General features: G+C 46.5%; 1 protein-coding gene across 1 annotated transcript in view; it reads right to left on the bottom strand.

Annotated features, from left to right (window-relative positions):
* The window catches only part of MCF2L2 (MCF.2 cell line derived transforming sequence-like 2), a 231,345-nt gene that overhangs the window by 16,824 nt on the left and 196,583 nt on the right, over positions 1 to 17,938 (bottom strand). The window contains exons 26-28 of the mRNA XM_056850366.1: positions 10,316 to 10,425; positions 4,320 to 4,415; positions 563 to 652 (exon numbers count right to left, since the gene is read on the bottom strand). Of these exons, the coding sequence (XP_056706344.1) occupies positions 563 to 652; positions 4,320 to 4,415; positions 10,316 to 10,425 (296 nt within the window). The remainder of the gene's footprint in view (positions 1 to 562; positions 653 to 4,319; positions 4,416 to 10,315; positions 10,426 to 17,938) is intronic.

The following is a 17,938-nucleotide window of genomic DNA, read 5'->3' as shown; positions in this document are numbered from 1 at the left end:
GCCTAAAGAGGGCATGGTTTGGGGAGCAGAGGGGCCTCAGCGGGGTAAAATGCCATCGAGACCACCCTTCGAGCATCCATTTTATCCAAGGGAACGGATCTCTTCCATCTAGAGATCAGTTGTAATTCTGGGGTGGGGGGGTCCTTCACGCCCCACGTGGAGGTTGGCAACCCTCTTTCACAGCTTGTACCAAACAAAACTTTTCATGTGCAAAATATTTTACCGTCTTTTAGGCGATTTTGTTGCCCTCACCACACTCTGGTGGGTCAGGCCTTATCACAAAGGGACAACCGAGGCTAAGAGGCATGGAGCAGCCCCAGGCTATTCAGAAAGTCGGCGATAATATCGTGATTTGAACACCCAGAGTGGCTCGGAAAAACTTCCAGACCATTTTGCAAGTCTGGCGCAATACCACAGCTTGCTACATTAGGTTGGTGCTGAACCCTGTTTCTAGAGCAATCCGTAGCAACAGACGGAAAGATTTCAAGTCCCGCACCAGCTGTATTAATGTCAGTTCAGAAAGGGAAGCGGCTAAGGGGGGGGGGGGTTAGTATGACTGTACCTTTGGTTAGAGCAGATGTGTTAGTTGTGGAGCTGATGGAGGAACCTAAGGAAAAGCGGTGGGTAACATCCCTTTCTTTAGATTCTGGATCTGGGAGGACAGACAGGTGCAGGTTAGGGAAGGGTTATAGGTAAGCAAGGAAAGAAAGGCATACAGGAAGGAAAACAGCAATTAAGGAAGTGCTTAAAAAACTAGTTCCCGTTTAAAGCTGGAGTAAAATTATTACTGATTAGGACCTGTTTACATGAGTAGGGGTATACTTGTACTGAAACAAACCTGGGTTACGTGGAATTCCAGGGAGGTTTAACCACATGATAGCTCTATACTCATGACGTATGTGTATATAGGTCATATATGGACAACAGGAGCATGTCTACTAGCCTCATTCCAGAATGCTCTTCTAGCTCTACCCCTGCCTACGAGTGTTACACATCCGCCACATGTTAATATGGGACCTCTTGAGTACACAAAATATGCAAGCTATAGCCTTCGTCCATGCAGTCAGGAACACCTTTTTTCTAGGATTCCTGATTGTGGAAACAGAGCTTTACATGCATAGGATACCTCAGGCAAGTGTGGAGAGGAGACATATAAATAGCCTAAATAAATATATATGGAACTAAATGCACGTGGTCAGTAGGGTTGCCAACCTTCAGGGCTTCAGCACACGGGCTCACTCTACTTAAACACTCTATGCACTCTATATTAAATAATTTTCCAAAATGCACTTTTTCTATCGTGTTGTTTTATATACACTAAACCACAAACTACATACAAACAAGTTACAATGATTATGCAACAAGGCTCTCATATAACTCAAAGCGAAAGAGACCAGAGTCTATAAAGCTCCCGAAGGTGATAAGACAGGTGCTGTGATGAAGCGATGTAAACGGATGTCACTGTATGTGATCTATCAGCACTAGTATGTGTTACAGCACTAGTGTTTATCTTTTCTTGGTTGAACCTCCAGGTGGTGGCTGGAGATCTCCCGCTATCACAACTGATCTCCAGGCAACAGAGATCAGTTCCCCTGGAGAAAATGGCCGCTTTGGCAATTGGACTCTATGGCACTGAAGTCCCTCCCTTCTCTAAACCCCGCCCTCCTCAGGCTCCGCCCCCCAAATCTCCAGGTATTTCCCAACCTGGGGGTGGCAACCCTAGTAGTCAGGGGCAGGACTAGCAGATACAATCCTGCTCCCCCGTATACGTAGGTCTAGCCTGTATACACATACGTCGGATGTTCAAGGTTATCCTTGTTTTCCGTGGAATTTGCCAAATGACATTTGTATGGAATCGTTTGGTAAGCCTGACATCCACATTGTCCTTCTCCCACCAAGCAGTGAAGCAAATTCAACCACCCTCCTGGTTCCTCAAGATTTCTGATCAGGTGCTGAAGTGTACTAAAATTCCTTTGGTATTAGGATACAGTTGATCAGTTTATTAAATGATTTCCTGGGTACCGTCGTTAAGTTTCCACTTGATGAAGGCCATGTTTACTCACCCAGCCAGGTCATTAACCTTGAATTCTGCCCAAATTGGTAGGACCCAAAATAATGATCATAATATTCTGACAATGAAGCAGAGATAATTCAGGTCCATCATTATCCAGGGGTCCTATTCTGCTCCTCAACCTGTCCCCACTCTCTGATTTAACCCTTATATCTCCTAATAACCTCAGGATAGTTGGTCATGTAAACGAGCCCTAGGAGTGGCAACTGAGGTACATCTTAGGAGATTCAGAGCTGATATGGACTTCATGGGCAAGGATGGCAAGCAACAGAAACAAACCGGGCTTAACTTTGCATTAAGCATGAGTGAAACCCTGTACAATAGATGAAGATGGGCATGGCAGTTAAGACGAAACATTTTGTTGCATAGTCATATGTTCAGAGTCCCATCACAGAAGTGTTAGCTTGCTGGTATGTCAGGGGTGAAACCAGGGTTGCCAGCTCTGGGTTGGAAAATACCTGGAGATTTGGGGGGTGAAGCCTGAGGAGGGCAGGGTTTGGGGACGGGAGGGTCTTCGATGCCATAGAGTCCAAGTGGACATTTGCTCCAGGGGGGACTGATCTCTGTCACCTTGAGGTCAGTTGTACTGGCAGGAGATCTCCAGTCACCACCTGGAGGTTATATCCAAATGTAGACAATTCTGTGTGAATAGTAATTCTACCAGAAAGGCAATCCAAACCAATGGTTAACAAATAAATTGAACTTTGTTAACAAGAAGGTAAGTATATATACAAGTGCTCATTACACAAATAGTCACAACAAGAACACACAAAGGTGTATATGCAGAATCAATGTATCCAGTAATAATGTAATAAACTCTTCCTTATCGTTTATGTGTGCACAGGGATACTTACCCATGATACTTAAATTGATTCTGTATATACACCTTTGTGTACACTTGTTGTTGTGACTATTTGTAATGAGCACTTGTATATATACTTACCTTCTTGTTAACAAAGTTCAATTTATTTGTTAACCATTGGTTTGGATTGCCTTTCCGTGCAAGTTCTGGCAGAACCACCTGGAGGATGGCAAGCCTAGGTGAAACATACAATCCTACAAGCCACTAGAATGGCTTCAATGCAGCTTTATGGAATTGTTTTAGTAGACAAACAGTTAAAACAACTGTGTGTTTTTCTCTAGCTAGATGAAAAAATATTTAAGAGGTGGTGAGCAAAATATAGTATATAACACGGTGAAATTTGATTCTGGAATTCCTGTATGGGCAGCAATCGATTCTTAATTCTGATACGTTTGTTCATATGTGTGTGTACCAGATAGCAATTAGTCGCATTGGCAGGCCCTCAAAATCAGATCTCAGACAGCTCTGCGGATATTTAAATAATGGACTTGACTCATCTGAGTATTTGTGGAATCAGATTTATAGATGGGGAGTAGGTTCGCAGGAGTCCCACTATGGCGGGACACCTCCCGCCGATCATTGCCATCGTCCACTGCCGCTCTTTTAAAAATGCCACCCGCCTCTGTGCTGGTTTTACCATAGAGTTTCCAGCAATTCCTAGAGCTACCTTTTTCACTTCCAGGAGCCCCGTGGTGCAGAGTGGTAAGCTGCAGTACTGCAGTCCAAGCTCTGCTCACGACCTGAGTTCGATCTTGACGGAAGTCGGTTTCAGGTAGCCGGCTCAAGGTTGACTCAGACTTCCACCCTTTCGAGGTCGGTGAAATGAGTACCCAGCTTGCTGGGGGTAAAGGGAAGATGACTGGGGAAGGTGATGGCAAACCACCCCATAAACATAGTCTGCCTAGAAAACGTCGGGATGTGACATCATCCCATGGGTCAGGAATGACCCCGTGCTTGCACAGGGGACCTTTACCTTTACCTTTAGGAATTGCTGGAAATATGGTAAAACCATCTTGAGAGCTGCCATATTTTTAACTGGAATATTTTTGTTTTATCATTTTAAATTCTGATGGTTGATATGTATTGATGCATATTTTAAATGATGGGACCCGCCCTGAGTCTGGCCTTGGCTAGGGAGAGCAGGCAAGAAATTGAAATAAATAAATAAATAAAGCTGGCCTCCCATCTGTTCAAAAGGCCCCTTTTCCAAGTATACCATAAATGAACTACTGAAAAAGCAGACTGGCCGAACCTAGATGAGTACACCAGACAAGGACACTTTGATGGGATGTGGCCGCACTTGCAGAGGAGAGACGGATGACACCATGGGATGGAGACAGCACGTGGGAGACATGTGGCTGGCGAGCAAGCAGTGGTCAGGTTTACCTTTGGGTGGAGCTCTGCGGTTCGAAAGCCCTTGCAATGTAAACCGCTTTCTAGCAAGAGCTGAGCGCTCAAGGTTAAGGCTGGCGGAAGAATCGGCTAGGAGAAAGAGGCAGAGGGAAGATAAATGTAAGGCAGGAGGGGTCGGGCTTTGAAGCTGATGGAGAAAGCAACGGTTAAGAGAGCTCGCGAAGGGCAGGGACACAGCGGGGACAGAGACTGGGACAGGCCGAGGCCATGTTGATGCGGCAGGTGACCAGTTAGGAAGGAGAATTAGGAAGTTAAACTAGCCAGGCCAAAGCAATCCCCGGTCATTTATGCATGGGAGTTTTACCTGAGGTTCGTTGTTCACTGGACCCACACCTTCCTGTTGGGAATCTGTGCACCAGCAGTCTCCAAGCTTGAATACAGTCCCTGCCCCTTTAAATGCTGCTTTGTAATTGGCTTACTTTGTAGTGCTTACTGTGAGAGAAAATGCCCCCCAAACCCAATTGTCAAATAAAAAAGCATTTTAAGAAGAAAAAAACAAAAAGCGGAGGAATCTGAAAGGAGGAGGAGGGAGAAAGCCAAACCTCTTTTTAAAAAAAGGCTTTCTTTTGCTCAGAAAGAGCTCCGAGGAAGCTTGAAGCATTTGAACCCCCAACTCTTTACATGCTGCTTTGTAATTGGCTGCATGCTTTCTGTGATAGAGACCAAGCTTGCGTGTCCCGCGCTTTGCCTTATGCACAGGAATTTCACCTGGGCTGAGCTCAGGGGAGAGGGAAGAATTGAGTTAACAGAGGAACGGGAAGGTCCGGGATTTGTGAGGGCTGGCAGCGAGGTCATCTCTAATGGACGGAAAACTCATGCAGAACTCCAAGGAACAACTGAGACAGACCAGGGGCGAATGTGAGTGAAAGTACCCATGCATAAACAGCCCCTCTCACTCAAAGGGGATGCACTTGGCTAGCTCATTTTCAGTTGATAGTAAGAATGGAATGGGGTGAGAGAGATTGTTTTTCTAGGAGGACAGGTCAGCAGTGAGAGAATTCAAGACAAATAAAAGATTGAGCAGTGCCTTTTCCTGCAAACCACAGCAACTTCTGCCGTTGTGATTACAGATGATGGAGCTCAGTGGAAAAAAACACGATCAAGCGTTAGTCTGGATGCAGGAGATGGTTTTAAGGAGGGCCTTGAGTAGGGGTCTCCATCCTGTTCTGTAATGAGGGCTACTTCTGAGTAATGCGAAATATCCCAACCTATTAACTCCCCCCTACCCCCCCACACACATACACACAGATATATCACGTCAGCTGCTTGAAACATCCCAGGTCTTTGATTCTCCTGAGTGGGTTTTCTCTCACAATCTTTTCCTTGAAGGTAGGATTGCCAGTTCCAGGTTGGCAAATTCCTGGAGATTTGGGGGTGAAGCCTGGGGACGGTGGAGTTTGTGGAGGGGAGGGGCCTCAGCAGGGATGTGATGCCATACAGTCCACCCTACAAGGCAGTCATTTTCCCTACTATATCTGTAGTCTGGAGATCAGCTGGTAATACTGGGAGATCTCTGGGCCCCACCTGGAGGTTGGCAATCCTACTTCAAGGCGCTGCTTTAGCTGGTGGGAGCTATCTCACAAACCCCTGGCCATGGTTGTAATGAAATGTTTTATAGCTTCAGATTATAGGCCCTGCTTTATGCAAAGACCTTTCTTTCCCATGCAATATTACACCCCCTATTCAAGACCTTATCCATCCCATTCCTCAATGCTGTTGTCAGTTTGCAGATCCCCCCCATTTGCTTCTTTTAAAAAATGTATTTGTTGTTTCTCACCTAAAAAAACCTCCCCAGTGTGATGTGCAAAAAAGGAAGAATGCCACACTTTTTTTTTTGAAGAATCAAAAGGGATCGATACTATTAAACACAACTGAAAACACACCAGCTAAAATCACTATTTTAAAAAGCCCAACGGTGGCACTGCTATCAGAAGCCGAGGAAAAGTGTCTGCAAAGAGGTCGCCTTTGCCTGCCAGAAGAAGACGAGCAAGGAAAAGGACTCATTCAAGATATCCGCCTGGTAACCCATCACCTCCTGGGCCTGGCCCATCGCTGGCAAGATCCAAGCCAGCTTGAGAGGTGACTCTTAAGATGCTGGGAGTGAGCCAAGCCCTGTGGTGTATCGCTGTCCCCTTCACTCTGCCGCCCCCCCCCCCCAGTCATTTGGGTGGCTCGGATGGACAGACAGTTCTGATCAGAACAAAATTACTCCTAGTTGTGCCGAAATAGTTCAATACAAATTACAACAATAGGCTCAATATTAAGCAAACAGTATCAAGAGTATTCAAAGTGCAAAGCAACAATACGCAAACAAGGACTGTACACATAAACAATGGTGCTGAACAACAAAAGTGTACTATATACAGTATTGACAACAAATAGTCACCACCAGATTCATTCATCAAGTTATTCAGCTTACTGATACTAATAATGTCCACAGACTCAAAGTAAAGCGCCCGGCTTCATCTGTTTCTTGAACTTCCCTTAAGAGAGTAATGCCAAATGACCGGTGGGGACCACAACTGAATCCAAATTGTTCAGAACCGGATCAGAGAGAGGAACGCAGATCCATGGTATTCGTTGCATTTCACCTAAGGCTTCATCAGCCTCAATTAGTTTCTCAAGTCGCCTAGTTCACATCAGTCAGTTTTCAAAACATGCTCAGAGGAGCTAAATTAGTTTTCCAAGGCTTGGACTTTATTTTTCCAAGGCTTGGACATTATTAGTATCAGTAAGCTGAATAACTTGATGAATGAATCTGGTGGTGACTTTTTGTTGTCAATACTGTATATAGTACACTTTTATTGTTCAGCACCATTGTTTATGTGTACAGTCCTTGTTTGCGTATTGTTGCTTTGCACTTTGAATACTCTTGATACTGTTTGCTTAATATTGAGCCTATTGTTGTAATTTGTATTGAGCTCTGACCAGAAAGCAAACACAGCCTCTGCCCCAGCACTTCTTTCTTGCTCCCCGAACATACCCTGAGCCGCGTACGGTGATCAAGGAGAAGGATGAAGATCGGCATTTGTTGGCAGAGCCAACCACAGCTCTTTTTTGTGGCTTGAAACTGGCACGTTATGTGTAAGCTTCAGGGAAGGCGTGCTCTGAGGCCGCGTCTGCAGAAGAACTGACCCTTCGCTGGCTTTCAGACCACAGGCAATTGAATTATAGACCTCAGGGTTTTAGACCACAGATCTATGGATAACAGGGTTTTAGAACACAGGGGGATTGATCTACAGGAGCATCTACATTTCTGACCATCTTGCTGGTTCTGCACACTAAAATGATAATTGTTATGGAAAATGAAATGGACTCGTCTGTTGGGCATGCATGCCCAAGTTTTAAAGTTTGACCTGCATACACAACATTGCTAAAGCCGTTGCAAGATATTACAAAACACCCACAACCCATGTTCTTAAAATGCATAGCTAGTCTACAGTTTAATCTTGAGTAGCAGAGAAAGGGATTCTTGGGAGTACCTCAGCCATTGAATGAGATCAGGGCTGAACTTCTGTTTTTCCTTCCAGTTGCAGGTAGTTAAGCCTTGGGGGGGGCAGAGGAACAGTTTAAGGGCAGGACTCAGAGAGCTCTTGTCCCTTGGCTCTTAGCCTGTGGCCCTGAGAGAGCCGGGCCAGTTCATACAGGACCAGCCCAGGATGTTGGAGCGGTCATGTATATTTGTGTGCTTCTTAGTCAGATGCTCAGAGCCCAGGGAGGAGATAAGTGGGGAAGAAGTGCTTAAATAAATACATAAAGGATATGAGATGCACTACTCCAACATGCAGACCCCCCCATGAGGTGAGACCTCTATGCCCTCTGCCCTATTGAGCTCTCAAATGGTGCCCCTAGTGGCACCATTTTGGCAAGCGCTTCCAGGTTGCAGCTCTAAGCATCCCTTCCAGCCCTTAATTCTTTCTAATCTTTGTACGAGGTACGGGCCAAGCAGGCCAACTTACTTCAAAGGTGCTCATTTTATCTGTACACAGTGTGTTAATTAAAAAAAAAAATCTTACTCATCCTCATGGCACACCTGAAAATTAAGTCATTGTTATTCAAATCCTGTTGGCAGCAGAGGAGAGGACTCACAATAACGGGTTTAAATTGAAGATGGAAAGGTACTGGATGGATATTAGGAAAACAAGTTTTTACAGTAAGAGTTGTTGGACAGTGGAACAACAATGGCATCCCTAGTGCCCAAGGAGCCCCATCAATACTCCTTGCTTTGCCATGCCACCCTGGCAGTCTCGTTGCCCACAGGCAAGGCATCCCAAGACTTCTGCCCCTGTCCAGCTCCTGCTGCGTATTGCCTTGCATGATTAGTTGGGGAGGATCTGGATGGGACGTACGTCGCAAGGGGTTTGCTCATTCAGTTGCGCTGCTTTCAGTTGGCTGCGGCTTTCGCTGAAAGCACCCCCCATTCCGCCCCAACTGGTCAACGAAGCACAGCGGGATTGGAGCGACACAGATGTCCCCTTCGGAACAGTTTCAGACCATTTGGGGGAGTGGCCGGAGTGAAAACATTCACAAGATGCTCTGTCCCAGTTTTGACTCAGTGCTACGCTCGCTTGAGAATCCCAGAGGGTTAACCTGAAGTAAAACCGTCAGACAGCCACCAGGTGGTGCACAAGAAGCACAGTTGCACAAGCTGTCAAAGGTGTAAAATTACTGCAGGAAGCCACATGGAGGCAAATGACTCCTCTCCCGCCATTATGCATTTCTGGAGTATGCCGCTTGGCAGACTCCCGAAGACTCAATTGCATGAAACTGCTAGTTTTCCAACTGCATGCTGTGTGGTCCCACCATTTTTTTTAAAAGTCCTATAGCAATAGCACTCTTGTTCAGCAAACCTCCCATCAACAGAATATTTTGGCTTTTAAGCTACAGGAAAGTATTGGCATGTACTCCACTGAGGAATCACTGGAGGATTTGCACAGTGACTGGCCCATCTTGCGTTGGCTCTGCACATAAATACTCTTTTCAACATCAGTGTCTGCCCAGAGGAGAAAGCGTACTGCCATGTGAATGGGCAATCTGTTGAGCGGACTGTAGTGTTTGCTCACTGGCATCTCCAGATCAAAAGGGGTCTCCCACAGAAGAACTGGGGAAATCTCCTTCTGAGGCTTTACAGAGCCAATGCCAGCTGGTGGAGACAAATCTGGTGCTGGAGGAATCATGGATCTGACTAGGAATTAGTGAGCTCCCTATGCTCACAGTAGCCCATCTATGTGCCGTGCAGGCCCAAGGGTCCATTCCCACAAGCCAAACCTCTCACTGACTGGTGAGAGCCCACAGCTCAGTGGTAAAGCACATGTGTTGCACACCAACATTTCAGGCAGAAGAGATCTTAGACAACAGGGCTACAGATGATGTGGTACAGAAGTGACACCTGTGGTGTTGCATCTGTGATAGGCTATTCCAGCACATGAATCATTTCTGGATATGGCAGTCACCAAATGATGAAAGACATGTGCATATGAGCCTGAAACTCTGTGTAATCTAGCAATAAGAGACCAACAGTGCAATCCTAATGGAAGTTACACCCTTCCAAGCCAGCTGACATCAATGAACTTTGATAGTGGTAACTCTGCTTAGGATGGCACTTCACGTGACATTCAGGCATGTGAAAACCAGTCATAGTGGCTGTGGAGAGTGGAATTTTGTGTAACAGCCAGAATGAAGACCACTTTTCATGAAGAAGCCATTTCTAACAAACTTCACATTATGTGTTGACTTCTCCGGGGCGGAGAACACTTTGCTATTTCTGATTGCTTATTCATTACCCGTTGGGACCCTGACTCGGTGGTCAAGATCCTTGAAGGCTGTGCACCCTCTTGTTAACTACAGAAATGGGAAAGAGAAAGCCCTCAACTGCTTATCAGGGGAGAGAAAAACAATGCGCCTGACTCCCCATCATCTCCTCCATCTTCTCCCAGGGTTTACCGTTCTACACCGGCACAAAATCCTACCTCTTTTCTGTCTGGCATGGGGGCTGGTGTTCCTGTCCCTGTTGTTTGACATCTCCAGGCCTGAGAGCTCGGATCTATTTTCGCACAAGCTTAACGACTTTCTGCCATACCTTTAGAGACACAAAAAAAAAGCAACAAGTGTTAGGTAGCCACTAACGGACATGAGATGTTCCTTTGCGGAAAGGATTCCTCGGGATGATAAAACCTTCCTGTAGGGATTAATTTTTGACCACAAAGATGTACAAAGGACAATTGAACACATGAAGCTGCCTTATACTGAATCAGACCCTTGGTCCATCAAAGTCAGTATTGTCTACTGAGACCGGCAGCGGCTCTCCAGGGTCTCAGGTGGAGGTCTTTCATTTTACCTACTTGCCTAGTCCTTTTAACTGGAGATGCCGGAGATTGAACTTGGGACCTTCTGCATGCCAAGCAGAGGCTCTACAAACTGAGCCACAGCCCCTCCCCTAACAAAGTGTCCCATGACTATGAACACATGGAGCTGCCTTATACTGAATCAGACCCTTGGTCCATCAAAGTCAGTATTGTCTACTGAGACCGGCAGCGGCTCTCCAGGGTCTCAGGTGGAGGTCTTTCACATTACCTACTTGCCTAGTCCTTTTAACTGGAGATGCCGGAGATTGAACTTGGGACCTTCTGCATGCCAAGCAGAGGCTCTACAAACTGAGCCACAGCCCCTCCCCTAACAAAGTGTCCCATGACTATGAACACATGGAGCTGCCTTATACTGAATCAGACCCTTGGTCCATCAAAGTCAGTATTGTCTACTGAGACCGGCAGCGTCCTGGGTCTCAGGCAGAGGTCTTTCACATCACCTACTTGCCCAGTCCCTTGAACTGGAGATGCCGGGGATTGAACCTGGGACCTTCTGCATGCCAAGCAGATGCTCTACCATTGAGTTTACTGGACATATAAGAAGACTCTCTCCAAATTTTGCAAGCATTGCTACTCCTAGTCTACAAGGGATAGTAGACCAGAATGCAAGAGTCATGAGGATCAAGTCCCCGTTTGGCCACCTGTCACCTCTCCCACAGTCTGTGCATCCACCCAGTGGTGGCAGCAGCAAGAGTAAGAAAAACATATTCCGAAGGGACAATCCATTCACACAGACCAGTTCCTAGGAAACATGGTGGTCTGAAGCAGACATGGCAAAGTTGGGAGAAGTGTTTTGTCCTTCCACATCACCACCTACCAGCCATTCTCACAGTGCATGAGTAAACCCATCACGATTGCTCTGCTCATAGGAGCCTTTCCTCCCTTTGGTAAATGCTCTGGCTCATGGCGAAAAAATCACTTGGTTTGTTTACAGTGGGTAGAACCTACAATTTGGAAGTGGTGCTCAGCTCCCACTGAATAATCACATGCTGGCAATCTCTACATTACTTGCTGCATCGGTTCATGGTGTGCTGTGCCCTTGTTTCCTAGCTTCCTGGAGGAGGATGCTCTTTGTACGGCTGCCCATTGCTAATCTCAATTAAGGGAGGTTTGTCTATGACAGTAATAAACCATTCATTTGTTTGTTCATTGTGCGCTCACAGCTGATCCTCCAGGCTATCGGCTGTCTTGTAAAGACTTGAACACCATGTGGCCGAGCTGGTACAGCAGCACAAAAATATTTGCAAACTTCCCATCTTCTCAGAAAATAAACTTACCGGAATGTTTGAACTTCAGCTTTCCTCACAGAAAAGGGAAACTGTAAAAAATGGGCTCACCCCCTGACCTGGGAAGATCCCCCCCCAACCCCAGTCCTTCCTGCGTACCCCTCAACTCTGCTACATCAAACCAATTGTGTGACTCCTTGCCCCAGGATGTGGTGATTGCTGCCATCTTGGAAGGCTTTAAGAGGCGAGTGGACATGTTCATGGAGGAGAGGGCTATTCAAGGCCACTAGTAAAAATGGATAACAGTCATGATGCATACCCATTCTCTCCAGGATCAGAGGAGCATGCCTATTCTATTAGGTGCTGTGGAACACAGGCAGGATAATGCTGCCGCAGATGTCTTGTTTGTGGGCTTCCTAGAGGCACCTGGTTGGCCACTGTGTGAATGGACTGCTGGACTTGATGGGCCTTGGTCTGATCCAGCATGGCCTTTCTTATGTTCCTATGATGCCTCAAGCAGAAGGTCCCAGGTTCAATCCCCGGCATCTCCAGTTAAAGGGACTAGGCAGGTAGGTGATATGAAAGACCCTTGCATGAGACCCTGGAGAGCCGCTGCCAATCTGAGTAGGCAATACTGACTTTGATGGACCAAGGGTCTGGTTCAGTATAAGGCAGCTTCATGTGTTCATGTGTTTTGACAACAGCATGATGCCACTACCAAGGGAAACCCGAAAGTAGTGTCATGCCTCTGTAGAAATCTAGTAAAACCATATAGTTTCTGGTGATTCCTAGAGAGAACTGACACCAATTCTGTGTTTCCCCCCCTAGAAACTGATGTTATGTCCTCTCCTTCTGGGAGACTAGCAACTCTAGAGATAGTCGGCTGATGGAGGAAAAACAGGAACACGAAGAATTCATGAGTGCTGGCAGCTGAAGAACAGAGAAGATTCAATAAAGAAACAAAGAAGAAGGAGTAGGAGTAGGAGGAGTAGTTAGTTTTTATAAGCCAACTTTCTCTACCACTTAAGGAAGACTCAAACCGGCTTACTATCACCTTCCCTTCCCCTCGCCACAGCAGACACCATGTGAGGTAGGTGGGGCTGAGAGAGTGTGACTAGCTCACGGTCGCCCAGCTGGCTTCGTGTGTAGGAGTGGGGAATCAAACCCGGTTCTCCAGATCAGACACCACAGCTCTTAACCACTACACCACGCTGTCAGTCCTTTGATTCTGGAAGCATAGCACACTTTTTGCCTTGTTGTCAAGGGCTAAGGATGTACCTGTGATACAAACTATGTAGTTTAAGCCACCAGCTTTCTTCTTTGTTTCCTCAACAATGCTCTGTTAAGAGTATCTAGGGTCCTCTCCCTTAAGGAACTACAGTTCCCAGGAACACCAAGACAGAATGACTGTGAAACCGGTTTAAGTCTGCGGCTAGGGGGAACTGTCTCTTTTTAATGCTTTTTTTGTTTTAATGTTTTACAAAGCGTTTTAATGTTTTTACAAAGTGGCAGTGTTACAGAATCATAGAGTTGGAAGGGACCACCAGAGTCATCTAGTCCAACCCCCTGCACAATGCAGGAAACTAACAACTACCTCCCCCACACACACCCAGTGCCTAGAAGATGGCCAAGATGCCCTCCCTCTCATGAACTGCCCAAGTTCATAGAATCGGCATTGCTGACAGATGGCCATCTAGCCTCTGCTTAAAAACCTCCAGGGAAGGCGAGCTTACCACCTCCCGAGGAAGCCTGTTCCACTGAGGAACCGCTCTGTCAGTATCAGGCGTCTGTCCCTAGCATCCCATAAGCAAACTCATCCAGGCAGGTAGCTCTGAAGCAGTAATACTTTATTAGGAGCAAAAAGACAGATTAAAGGACTGACTGCCTACAGGCAGGTGAGGCTAGTAATGGTGAACACAGGCAGGTTACATGCTTAAGACACTACGGACTGAAAAGGCAAACATTGCTAGGCAACCCCGAGATAAGGGGTTCCCAGGAAGACAGACTAAACATTATCACAGCTGCAGAAAACAGGATGAGCGGAACTGTACACAGACGTTCATAGGCATGAGAACCAAGGACTTGACGTGTGGCCAGAACCTGGCGTATGTCAAGAGCCTTTGCTCCAGCAAAAAAAAAAAGGCAAAGGCCTGACACGCTCTAAGTGTTAGGAAATTCTTCCTAATGTCTAGACGGAAATTCTTTTGATTTAATTTCAGCCCGTTGGTTCTGGTCTGACCTTCTGGGGCAACAGAAAACAGCTCGGCACCATTCTCTTTATATAATTGGGCTCCTCTTGGCAGACAGAGAGAGCTCCTATCAACCACATTTGCAGCTTCAGAATCCAAGGCAAAAGATTCTCACTGTTCCCATGCAGTGGTCAAACTACTCTGCCTATCAGTCATTTTAGCTGTCTCTGAAGAAGTGAACTGTGACTCACAAAAATTCGTACCCTGCCAGAAATTTTGCTAGCGTTTTGTTGCTCTTTTCTACCGGCTATTGGTGTTTGCAGCCTTATGTTTGCCGAGGCACACCCAGGCTGTTTGCATAATAGCCACACAACCTTCTGCACTTCCCCCTAACAGCTGTAATCTGTAAAGATAGTAACAAAATCTCTCACTGCCTTCTTTAAGCACCTTTCAGCTTTGAGGAGAGGTGAGCCCTGCTCCGTTTTGCAACTTCAGGAGTCCCCCATCACCTCCTGGAACGTTTGCTCCCCGCCTGGCTAACTTCGAGGATTGGAACGGTGGGGGGAATGCCCTCAGCAAGGGAGCAAATTCATATCTCCTTACCCATGTACTTCTTTCATTGCAAAGATTATATACTCCTAAGAGCCAGCATGCTGTAGTGGTTAAGAAGAAGGAGGAGGAGGAGGAGAAGCAGCGTTGATTTTCATACGCCGACTTTCTCTACCACTTAAGGAAGAATCAAACCGGCTTATAATCACCTTCCCCTCCCCACAACAGACACCCTATGAGGTAGGTGGGGCTGAGTGAGTGTGACTAGCCCAAGGTCACCCAGCTAGCTTCATGGGGAGGAGTGGGGAAACAAATCCAGTTCACCAGATTAGCCTCTGCCGCTCATGTGGAGGAGTGGGGAATCAAACCTGGTTCTCCAGATCAGCCGCTCCAAACCACTGCTCTTAACCACTACGCTATGCTGGCAGATTCTAATCTGGAGAACTGGGTTTGATTCCCCACTCCTCCACATGAAGCCTGCTGGGTGACCTTGGGCCAGTCACAGTTCTCTTCGAACTCTCTCAGCCCCACCTACCTCACAAGGTGGCTGTTGTGGGAACAGGAAGGGACTTGGATCGTCAGCCACTTTGAGACTCCTTACAGTACAGGAAAAGGGGTATAAAAACCAACTCTTCTTCTTCATCATCATTTCCAATTGAATTCAGTAAAACTGCACACCGAGTAAGCAGATGGAGATGCAGATAGATGGTGCTAAGGAATTCAGAATTCTCCTGCCCCCCGCTTTTTTTGCAGAATTCTGCAGCAGCTGACAATTTGGTGGGGCACAAATTGTGCACCCTTGTTTTGTAACATCTTCCAAAGACAAGGTGGCATCTGTGACTGTAGTTCGTGAGAGCCAGCGTGATGTAGTGGTTAAGAGTGGTGGTTTGGAGCGGTGGACTCTAATCTGGAGAACCGGGGTTGATTCCCCACTCCTCCACATGAGCGGCGGAGGCTAATCTGGTGAACCGGGTTGGTTTCGCCACTCCTACACATGAAGCCAGCTGGGTGACCTTGGGCTAGTCACAGCTCTCTCAGCCCCACCTACCTCACAAGGTGTCTGTTGTGGGGAGGGGAAGGAAAGGTGATTGTAAGCCGGTTTGATTCTCCCTTAAGTGGTAGAGAAAGTCAGCTTATGAAAACCAACTCTTCTTCCTTGGAACCCCTGTGCTCCACAAACATAGCTTGGGTAAAGTATGGTTACCGTAAACCTGATATCGCTCTATTAATATCTTCGTTCATCCTGCTCACTTTACCATGTCATGGATGCCTGGAGAACTAATCTTATCATGTACTGTTTTAGTTTTTGCTCTACACAATGAAAAGGTGCAAAGTCCAAGGTGAAGGCCATTTTAATTTTATCTTTGCTGTTTGTTCTTACTGTTGCCAGCCTGAGATAGGTTAGGAAGTTAAGGACTGTTCCCTGGACAAAAAATCTAATTAAAATTTTGAAAATTTATGGCAGCAATAAAATGGGCAGTGCCAGAGGACACAGGATCCCATCATATGCCCGAGAATAAGGTATTTAAAACATTAGTTCTCTTGGTAAGTCATCTACACATGTTGGAGCATCAAGGTGGTCTTGGGATTGTGTGTCTGGACAGACAGCGTTCATCACGTATTCATCACACACCCCTGGGAGTCCCTGCACCCAGATGTATGCACGGTGGCACACAAGCATAGTACTTACAACCACACACTTTGCCTGTTGCCACCAAGGCACATGTTTGAACCAACCTAGCGTCATTAGTTAAGGAGTGCCCACTAGGAATGAGCCACAGGTTCTTCAAGCATGGCAGTTTACCAACCTCGTTAAAGGCTCACAAGCTCATTCGGAGAGTGAGAGCAATGCTTACGACACAGGTTCACATGGACCATCCTAGCCAATCAGGGATCATAAAATGAAAGCCAAGGACAAGGGAGGGATCGAATACTGCCTCCTTTCCCCTTACATCAGACTAAACAGCTTAAGGCCAAGGTGGTTGAAGGGCTGCCTTATACCATCCAGTCAGCCAAGTGACATTTTTCAAAAGTTCTCCACTCTGAGTTTTGCCTAGCGTCTGTGTTATTGTTCCAGGTCAAAACGTTTCTCTTTACACAAGCTCTTAATTGCAAGGCTCTATTTTTGTTCTTGCTTTTATGGCCTGATTCTAGAGTTTAAGGGCTGTTTTAGGATACTGTTATAAGCTGCTCAATATTGTTTTATGCTGTTTATATCCCCCTGGCAGGTTCTTGGTTTGTTTTTATGACTTCTTGTATTTATTTATCTATTTTTATGACTTCATCGTTATTGTCCTGCAGCAGGTAGATGCTTGGCCAGTAGGGCAATCCAAGGTCAAGCACAGTTCCTTCAGGGTCCAAGGCATCAACGCAAGAGAGGGCAGTCCAAGCCGTGAGTTAGGTCCGATCTAAAGTAGTCAGGTTACCATGAGTCCAAAATGCAGCACAGCTACAAAGGCCAATACATGAGGTGTAGCAACGAGTTGCTCCCATAACAGCCATGCTTTTCTGGCTGCTTAAATAGACACTTATCTCACTGGGATAGATAAGTCAGCTGTTGCTCATTAGGCTGTTTTGGCATTCCAAGCCAGGTGGAGCACATCAGCCTTGCTCTGCCTCATCAGTGCTGGCAGGGGGTGATCTATGCTGGGCTCACAACCATGCACTCCACTGTCTATCCTGAATTTCTCTTCGAAGCTGCCTCATCCTTTGTTCCAGAGGCTTTGGTGACCCTAACGGTGAAGCTGACTGTTGCTGGGTTTCAAGCACGGCTTGGGTCCCGGGGCTGGAGCACTGCAGGCACAGTGCAACAGCTTATGCCTGTGGCTGTTCCTCTGTCTTCAGCTGTCCCTCTGTTCTGACTCCCTCTACCTCCTCTTCGTCTAAGGAGGTCTCAGCAGGCTGACCCATGACAGTTGTATTTTTTTCTACTTCAGCCAATCAGAAAACTGAGGTGGGTACCTGAGTACATGCCTCACTTCTAGTGCTTCCAGGTGGTGTTGTTCCCACTGCTCAGCCAATGGGAAGTATACATATATTTAATATATGTCTATACTGCTGTATACAGTATAGGAGCAGTACTGCAGCCAAAAGCTCTGCTCATGACCTGAGTTCGATTCCTACAGAAGTCAGTTTCAGGTAGCCGGCTCAAGGTTGACTCAGTCTTCCATCCTTCCGAGGTCGGTCAAATGAGTACCCAGCTTGCCAGGGGTAAAGGGAAGATGACTGAGGAAGGCGATGGCAAACTACCCCATAAACAAAGT

The sequence above is a fragment of the Euleptes europaea genome, chromosome 5, assembly GCF_029931775.1.
Source record: "Euleptes europaea isolate rEulEur1 chromosome 5, rEulEur1.hap1, whole genome shotgun sequence".
In the NCBI taxonomy this organism is placed as follows: Eukaryota; Metazoa; Chordata; class Lepidosauria; order Squamata; family Sphaerodactylidae; genus Euleptes; species Euleptes europaea.
The sequence above is the reverse complement of the archived record's forward strand: the minus strand, read 5'-3'. Positions and strand labels throughout refer to the sequence as shown.